Genomic DNA, 10,338 nt, shown 5'->3' with positions numbered 1-10,338 from the left:
AAGCATATTTTAAAAAAAGCTATCAAAAAACGGATCGGGGCTACATATAAAAACATGCCGATATCTCATCTGTGTATAAAGTCCGAGAAATTTGTTGTGCTTAAATGCTTTTTAAAATTTTCTGAAGCTGGTTTTTTATAACGCCCACTGTGTGTGCTTTTATACATCTCTGATAATTTACTACAACGCTTATAGTACTTTGCTATGGTGGACAAACAAAGCCTGTCATGTAGCGCCCACTCCTTGATAACAATGACAAATTGTGCAATATTAGTGATTACTGTCATATTGCTCTACCTGTCCAAATTCGTCACAGTCATCAAGAATCCTGTCCTACACGACACTCTTCTATTGGTTAAGTATATCGCCATAAGAACAGAGCTGTGGTAGAAATCTTGGAAGAGAAAAACGAATATTTAAATGTTATTTATTTAGATTGGTTCAAATTAAATATATACATTACATTATAACAAAAATTCATGATAAAATACAAACCTACTGCCAAACCACAATGTTCATAAACTCACATTTCGCCTGTTATTTTTGGTTTAAATTGAGAGGATTGTTGATAATGATAAACAATGAAAAAATTTTACAGAACGGAATTTTCAATCCGATATATGGCCGATATAAAACCACAGAGAGTTATAAAGCTTCAACTAGCCTCATAGTGTTTGATATCCTAAAAAAAAATCTTGAGATTTATATTGCTATATTACTTGTATATTACATTCTAGAACCTCTTCAATAATATTGCTTAATAACCTCATAAAGTTCTAAAACCACATAGTGCTATAAAACCTCATAAATGTCTAAAATACCTTATTATAACATATAAAAGTCTTTAAATGACATTTAGAAGTAGTTAAAACATTAAATAAATAAGAACACTATTATGAATTCCTATATGTGAATTGAAACGTAGCAAACATTAAAGAAAAGAGTTATATATCCATTATCGTGTTTTTTAAAATATAAAAGGGAAGTAAGCGCCATTTTTACAATAAAAAAATAACAAAATCTTTTACACACATATATATTAGTTTTTCGTTAACACTTAAAAGCCATTCTTGGATTTCTATGGATGTCAAAAGAGGGAATAATCATTGTTTAGTTAGGACTATTAAAAGGTTGCTCGATTTTCAAAATTGGTTTAACACCCAGTTTTGATCTTCAGACAGAGAAATGTTCACAATTATCACAGATGGAATAAACAAACAACTTCTAAAAGACCTCATAGAATTCCCAGGACCTCAGACTGGCCATAACCTCAGAAGGTTCTATAACAATGTGTAAATGATCCTTGACGGGTGATGATATTTTTGGATTGTAGTCTCTCTCGGTATTTCATTCTGAAAGTTAACCAGGGTTCGCCGTCATATTCTTCCTCGATGGTAGATTCCAGACCTCGATCCAAAAGACTTCTGAGACGGTTCACAAAGGACGACCACTCCGACGTTTCATCTTCTGAGGTTATGGAACGTAATAGCGGCCATTTTGTTGCAACCAAACGTCTAGCTGAGCCAATCAACGGTAATGAATTTTCAACCGGAAGATTCACGATTCGTTCTGACTGTTTGATTACTTCTTGTATACCTTGTTCGTCAATTTTCTGAAGAACCGTGTATAGTTGCTCTCGCTGAGCATCCTCTTCGCGAGTTATAGAGCCCTCAAAAAACATTGTGTCCATTCTAGCCAAAAGATGTACTCCTCGACCTCTGATGGAATTGGCAGCAGCGTCTCGTTCACTGAGGATTCGAGGGATATTTTCTTCCATGTAAGGTCCATGCATTCCAGTTTCGTGATCCATAAATCTTAAAACTTGGGCTCCACCAATACCTATTCCATCAGTTCCTGAATAAACAGCATGCTTGATCTCATCAAATTTGAACCCAGCGGAGAAGTAAGTGACCAACCCTCTTAAATGAGCAGCATGGACGATGGACAGGGCTTCTTCAAAGGTGAGCTGATACATGATGCATTTTGACGGGTAGGAGTCGCTTGCTCCATCCCACGTAACCTTGTCAAATCCACCAATACATGTAATTTCTATGGCCCGGAGAGCAATATCTATTCGCTCAGTCAATTTGACCGGGGTTTCCTTTTCATAATCATCTATGACAGTTTGGTTAAGGTTCCAAGCTGCCGACAGAAATTGGGACAGGCGGTTTCTGTGAACGTGACATCTTAAAGCTCTCATGTATCGAACAGCTTCTGAAGTTTTCAATCCTTCCATAGCAACCTTACACTCTGCACCGCCCTGGCCAAAAGCTGCCGAGGCCGTTGCCGATGTCATATGAACGACTTTCAAGAAATCGTTATCAAAGTCTCCAGAGTCTTTCATGTGTCTGCCCACAAAGTAGGTATTTGGTGCGGCTGAACCCACATGGAGCCGAACGCGTGAAAAATCCTGTAGGGATGGGACACGGTATGACTCAATCTGTTGTCTAGGAAGATTACCAGGTCTTTCTAAATGTTCAACATGTACTATAGCTCCTGTCATCCAGTCGTTAAATCGTGTGGTACCGAGAACGTGACCATCACCGGGATCAGTAAGTGACATGTACGTCTGGGTGTGAGGTCTGAATCCTGGTGATCCTAGAGGTCGGTGTGATTTTGATGTTAATTGTTTACCATTAGCGATGCTGTTATAAGCCAAATGTATAGCAAGGTACTCTGTCGGTGTTGGCTGTCTTCGTTCATCACGTAAAGCTTGTAACATTAGGCTGACTGTATCCAAAAATACCGGTGCAAATTTCTGGTCGTCCCATGTGATGCTCATCTTATTTAGATTATCTTCAACTGTAAAATTGATGTACCCGGTTCCATCCTCAGGAACGGTGCCAATGAAAATTTCGTGCTCCACTTTCCATTCTCTGACGATACCCCGAGCAAGGCGACACACGCGGAACATGGCGTCGAGAATTTGGCGTATGGAGTTAGCTGTTAGGATGTTCTGACCAATGTTTGAAAACAGTTCAATCTTATTCGGGTCTTGTTTAAAAACAACGGTAAGACGTTTACGGAGTTGATCATGGACAGCCTTGATGTCAGAAGCTGTAGTCATGGCTAATTCGTCCCCGGATTTAAATTTCTGGTTTTTACTGTCGAGCTTGATTCTGATATTGTAGAGGTTTATTATGACGTCTTGAAGTAGTGAAAGAGTCACCTGACGAAGTGTACCTACTCCCAAAGTCATGACGCTGGTGTCCTGAAATGAAATAGAAGCGATATTAGACCATTAGTGCCTTAAGTTACTTGGAAAGAGGTGACTGTTATGCACCAACTGCCTTACAGATTACTTGGATTTAGTGATGGTTGTATCCAAAATATATCATCCTAGTCGTTATCAGCACAAACAGAAACCGCCATAAACTTTCTATCAGTTCTGACGTCTGAAAGAAATCCCGCAACTTCCGTAGAAAATGAAATCAAATAAATCGACAGATACCTTATCAAGTTCTGTAACAGCAATGGAAGGTCGACGAGGATCAGCTTTAACATTTTGTGGAACGAAAGAGGTGTGAGTGAATATTTTTGGGTCGATCTTCTCTTCTTTGGAACCCCTTGATGAATAGGACCATCTTCTCTCAATCTAAATTAAAATTTAACGGGAAATTTAACGTCTTATTGTCCTCTGGACTAATAAATGAAATGCATAGCATAGAGTTTTTGATCTGCTTTTGAATTGATCATTTTGCCATTTTTAAAGACGGACATCAACATACATAATGCATTATGCAATGTGACAAGAAAAACATTTTCAGTTATTAGTTTATACGCAATAATGAACAATATTATTTTGAAAAAGTTAACTTATGACTAATGAGATGGAGTTTAATGTCCTGCTTGCTTGTGGTACTAACCGACAACTCAGTTCCTCAGATGTGATATACGCCTTCATAGTGACTATATTTTCACATCCGTATATCACCAAATGACGATATTACACCCGTATATAACCCAATGACGATATTACATCCGTATATCACTCAATGACGATATTGCATCCGTATATCACCCAATGACGATATTACAACCGTAATACATATCACCCAATGACGATATTACAACCGTAATACATATCACCCAATGACGATATTACAACCGTATATCACCCACTGACTATATCACACCCGTATATCACCCAATGACTATATCACACCCGTATATCACCCAATGACGATATTATATCCGTATATCACTCGATGACGATATTGTATCCGTATATCACCCAATGACGATATTACAACCGTATATCACCCAATGACGATATTACATCCGTATATCACTCAATGACGATATTGCATACGTATTTCACCCAATGACAATATTACAACCGTAATTCATATCACCCAATGACGATATTACATCCGTATATCACCCAATGACGATATTACATCCGTATATCACCCAATGACGATATTACAACGGTATATCACCCAATGACGATATTACAACCGTATATCACCCAATGACGATATTACATCAGTATATCACCCAATGACGATATTACAACCGTATATCACCTAATGACGATATTACATTCGTTTATCACCCAATGACGAACTGGGTAGGGCTGAAGTAGGGTCAAGAGTTGTCGGGCTAATGTCGTATAATATATGACGTATAAAGAAAGACAATGCCATGCAGTTTACAATAAGGAAGAAGGTTCAAAGTATTTACCTTTGACATTTTAGAGTAATATAAATAACATGCTATTCCGATGCCTAAAGCCAGACATGTTATTATTGATAAAACACCCAGCACCAGTGAGGTCAACACAATTTCTTCTGTCACAATCATTGAAACTGAAAGTAAGAATAAATATAATTAGCCCGATTTAAGAGCCTGCTTCATTATTCATTCTGGTCAGTCAAACATGTAAATGAAACCACCCAGTCTTGCAAGAAGGCAATGATCAAATCTGAGAATGACATATTTCAAATCTGAGAATGACCTATTTCAAATCTGAGAATAACATATTTCAAATCTGAGAATGATAGATTTCAAATCAGAGAATGACATATTTCAAATCTGAGAATGACATATTTCAATCTCAGAATGACAGATTTCTAATCTCAGAATTTTCTAAATGACAGATTTAAACTGAGAATTTTCGAAATGATTTCAGATTGAGAATTTTCGAAGTGATTTCAAATTGAGAATTTTCTTAATGATTTCAAACTGAGAATTTTCGAAATGATGTCAAATTGAGAATTTTCTAAATGATTTCAAACTAAGAATTTTCTTAATTACAGGATTCATATCTGAGAATTTTCTTAATGACAGATTTCAAATCTGAGAATTTTCTTAATGACTGATTTCAAATCTGAGAATTTTCTTAATGGCAAATTTCAAATCTGAGAATTTTCTTAATGTCAGATTTCAAATCTGAGAATTTTCTTAATGACTGATTTCAAATCTGAGAATTTTCTTTATGACTGATTTCAAATCTGAGAATTTTCTTAATGACAGAATGACTGATTTCAAATCGGAGAATTTTCTTAATGACAGATTTCAAATCTGAGAATTTTCTTGACAAATTTCAAATCTGTGAATTTTCTAAAGACATATTTCATATTTCACGACTTCACGATGTAATTTCTTAACACAATGTTTCATAATGTAGGCTATGATAGATCTCTATCGACAATATTCAACTCTGAAAATCCTGAAATCTGTTAAGTTCTCTAGATTTACCATCTTTTTTCCAATAATTTTTTAATTAACACCCGCTCAAAAAATATGTTATTGTTAAAATGAGAAATTTCACGTATAATATATGCGAATTTCTTTCAGGAAGACTTGATTAAAGATGGGTTCTCTTATTTTCATTTATGAAAATGAAAATGCTACTACTTATATGAATAGAAGGAAGAGATGTTCTAATGACTTGGAAAAATTCCAGTTTGCCTCACATGTCCATAAGTAATTCATAATTAGCTAAATTAGAAGAGAATTACCGGCAGAATTCCAATGAGTGACCGATCAAGAAAGGTCAAAAAGTCTTTTTTTGTTTATCCAGACTGTACATACATGAATATTTATGATTGGTTAAAACAATATGCAATATAAGAAACTAATGATATGATTGAGAATACATTGCAATTCATTAGAAACACCAATTAATCAAATAGTTTGCTTAATTTGACGCTAAAAAAATAAGGAAACCCATCTTTAATATCAATATGAATATATTGAGTAATATTTCCAGACGGGTCCCTCTGTAGCTACTGGCCTGATTTCTTCACTGATTTTAGATAACTTATACATTGACTGCAATAGCCACTATTCTTATATAACAGAAGTTTGTAAATTCAGCTAGCGAATTTAATCAATCAGATTCCTCCACAGAAGTCGGTAACTAATGTATTGTTTACAGACTGTCAGCGAGGGCTATGATTGGCTGTAATCATCGGTGTACAATCCAATTAAATCACTGCATGCTGTGATACAAGACAAGTTTCTATTGTAGTCAAGGTATAATACGAAGGTTGTAATACCTTGACAATTGTGAAGATGACCTAAAAGCAGAGTTTAATTTCTCATATACTCTGACCAAAGAGAAATTCATTATAACCTACTCTGCACATTTTCCTAACTTGTTGAACACAATAATTTCGTATTTCAAAAATTGCTTGAATTGACAAAACAAAAATGTAACTTTATAATATAAATCATTTACAAACGCTCAAAAAAGGATCTAAAAGTCAAAAGAGTATTTCCTATACCTGTAGATACTATAATTCCAAAGTAGCAGTACTAGCACAGTACTGATAGTACTAATAAATACCAACTATTCAGACTTCAGACTACTTAAAGAATGATATGTCTTAAACTGCATAGATCGTTTTATATCTTGCAATTTTATTACGGTTTAACAAACCCAACATGAATCGAACACGTGAATCATTGAGATTCGGGATTAAATTATGCATAATTAGAAGAAATTTCAGGGAAAACGGACCTGTCAGTCATCTTTATTCAATGTCAAGTGGTTTGATTTCTTCATGGCCATTCGTCACTAAACGAAGCCCCGCCTACTCCTTTAAAATTTCGTTTAATCCGAAACATGATGACTACATGTGGACTTAATTTTTAACCGGAAATAATTTATACTTACTCCATTTTCTCAGTTAGAGGAAAATGGTACGATTAAACTGCAAATAAATCATGTTTTGATATACGTTAAGCTGAGAGAAATGCCCCAGAAAAGCGTAGGACGTAAAACCCTATTTCTATTAATCCATTTCTGATAAAATATAAGCCGGAACTAAAGTCACCGACGACTGTAAACTTGTATGTATGTTGTATTTAAATCCGGATAAGCGATATCCTGTTATACTATGAATTCACGTGGCTTTGTATTTATAACCATTGAAGTACATGTATAGGCCTAATAATCGTCTCAATATACAATATACTATACATGCCGGAACAAGGTAGAAATGCGGATGATACTTTTGTTAAATTTCATAATTAGGATACCAATTTTTTTCAAAATAGTAATTGACATCCGAACGTTGTCTCACTTTAGCCCCTGCCTGCTGAAAGTCTATTGCTCATTAAATGGACACGTTCGCCATATGTTTGACCTTAGTATCAGAAATGGGATTTATTTAGTTAAGCTAATCAGTAATAGTGTTAACAGCTCATTGTCAAAATTTTAGCCTTCAAATCCAATCATGTACAGAATCATCCGCGTTTTAAAGTTCAAAAGACGCCTCGTATCTTCTTGATACTACGCCATATTATAGAAAAAGTATAATAGAAAAAAGTGAAATATCTGGTTTAAAATATATTTTCATAAAGTTCTAGTACTTCTTATTACATAATATATATTCAAGACCCAATTCAATCCCCGAAAATGGCAAATCATGGCCTTAATGTTAAAATTTAAAAAATTGTAAACTACTATTTTGATTTCCAAGGATCATGAAATTAACATTAATGGGCCCAACCTTTATCCATTGAATATAACAACAACAGGTGAATACTGTTTGTAAGACATATAGAAATAGGCATAGGCAAAAAAGCCTATATTATGGATTTATTATTTCTCACTCAATGTTTCACATGCTAATACAGGCAGCGTTAATTTCTCTTGATAACGCTGCCTGTATGAGCATGTGAAACGTTGAGTTAAAAATGTCAGAAATAGTATATCCTTAACATCTCGTGCTTCTTTAACAGGTGCAGGTGAATATTGGAGAATAATATTATGACATCACGAAACCGGAATTACCCATATGTGACTCCATTAAAATATCTTAAAGGTTATCACATAGCTTATATTACCACCCTTCCGGCTTATCCGTCCGATGTCAGTAATTACAAGACTCACGTATCCGAAAAAGCGATCAGAGTGGTGCTAATAGAAGCTATTACAGTCCCAGATACAAATACATACACGAGCTAGAAAATCTTTTTGAATCACCTGAAAGTAATAAGTGTTTGTTTATGTAGTGTACATGAATAAATTATAATTAATTATGTAAATGATTATAAGGGGTAGAATATCAACTATCACTTTTCTTTCATCTTTAAACCGTGCAAGAATTCGTTTTGATCAGACAATAAGTATGTCCAAACAATAAAATGAAATGAAATTTTCTACATCTAAGCGGACTCATGAAAATTCAGTGGCCCAACTGGGGCTCATGGACTTAGGTGGGTGCCCCCAACCCTCCGTCGGGAGTTTTTTTTAACAATTATTCTCTCTTGCAATCTGAGAACCCTCTGAAAGTCGAAGTAACTTTCATGTATCAGTCATTGCTGAAATAGAGCCTGCTTTTCGTAAATAGGACATAATATTACCTTTGGTAGAGTGTCCATCATGAGCATTTTATATTGTGACTTAACATTTAAGATACTTCAATAGATATATTTTGTTGTTTTATTCTATTGTTTTCTGGGGTTGGCGGCTCGTCGACTTGGTTCAACCAGTCCATGTGGTAGGTGAGCCAATGTAAAAAGTACAAATTTGCCACAAAATTTTCTACCAGTGAGAAATGTATGAAAATATTGGCCATACGGTTTGGAAGGAATGATTCCAAGCGTCTATTCTTTCGGATGGAACAATAAACCAAGGCTCCGTGAGCTACAGGCTGTGCACGTTAAATATGCCTCGACAGTTGGAAATCGAAAAAGAGCAAGCTAATGCCGCTGTTCTGTCAAAATTTCCCTCGTTGCACCCTGCATGGCGTTGTCCGTCTTCATTTGTCCACATGGTACTGAAAAGTAGGAAGTAAAACTCCATTCATTTCATTTCATTTCAGTTATTGCCCATGACTAATCTTGACGGATCTGCGATCGAAACTTGTACACATAGTAATCCGACGACAGATCGCAGTTGATTCGGCTCAATTTTAAAAAAATAACTTTCATCAATTTAAAATGTGATTTATGCGTATGACAGATTATCCCGCCATCTGATTTCTATAGAAAAATATGACAGGCGCTAGAGCTTAAAGGAACTGCTAACCGTTCTCTAAAATTTTGTTTCGGCGCCCTTTGTGGCTTCTATTTACATAATTCCAATTTTCCGTCAGATGTCTATGGTTCCTATAATTCCCATGGGCGTTTTCAATAGTGACGTCATCAAACGCTCAATTTTAGTGAAATCGCAAGACCCTCAGACGCCTGACTGAAAAATTGAGTGGTGCTAATCGAAGCGCACTGTGTTCTCGCTGAACATAAAAAGTTCTTAAAACGGTTTATAACACCTTTAATCAACTGTTAAAGGGAATTAGTTAAACGGGTACATACCTTTAAACATCAACCTGCGAATAAAGATTTTCTATGTGTGTACATTAAAAGAATGCATAAGTCAAAGTAAATAAACGGTTGAGTTGGTCTGTATCTAGATACGAGACACACTCATTTAAAAAGACACTATCAAATGTTCTACGTGTGTGATATATATTATTATTGACCTCTCGGGTTGATGCAACGTGATACGCCGGGTCCGGTTCTAACTTCCGCTTCAAAGAGAAAATTACTGGATCATATGCATATGAAAGGTAGGTTTGTTTGTATTTTAATTTTTCAATTTTATTCCCTTCGTTTTCATATTACCAATGACTGTATTCTATTGCAACCTATTAATGCTCTTCCGTAATGTTGTATCTTATTGTATACGAACCGTAAGACGAATTTTTTTCTGAAAAGTACCAAGGAGAGCCGAAGATAAGTTTTATCCATTAGCCCATCAATATTTTTTTTACGATTTTATCTGTATTTTTTAATCACCATTCTTAAAAGGTGTATCATTAGGAAGTGTTTGTGAACAGCTCTACTAGCAAATTGTGGTGGAATAGAATCATTCTGTTTAAG

General features: G+C 35.3%; 1 protein-coding gene across 1 annotated transcript; it reads right to left on the bottom strand.

Moving 5' to 3' along the window:
• Nucleotides 1-411: 411 nt before the first annotated feature.
• On the bottom strand, nucleotides 412-6,798 carry LOTGIDRAFT_233318 (hypothetical protein). The gene is made up of 4 exons (XM_009059119.1): nucleotides 6,735-6,798; nucleotides 4,687-4,811; nucleotides 3,452-3,595; nucleotides 412-3,211 (listed from the first exon to the last, which is right to left on the bottom strand). The coding sequence occupies exons 2-4, from the start codon at nucleotides 4,804-4,806 to the stop codon at nucleotides 1,271-1,273; spliced, it is 2,205 nt and encodes a 734-aa protein (XP_009057367.1). The 5' UTR covers nucleotides 4,807-4,811; nucleotides 6,735-6,798; the 3' UTR covers nucleotides 412-1,270.
• Nucleotides 6,799-10,338: the final 3,540 nt, after the last annotated feature.

Source organism: Lottia gigantea (genome assembly GCF_000327385.1).
Source record: "Lottia gigantea unplaced genomic scaffold LOTGIsca_37, whole genome shotgun sequence".
Taxonomy (NCBI): domain Eukaryota; kingdom Metazoa; phylum Mollusca; class Gastropoda; family Lottiidae; genus Lottia; species Lottia gigantea.
This window is presented reverse-complemented; position numbering and strand designations above follow the sequence as displayed.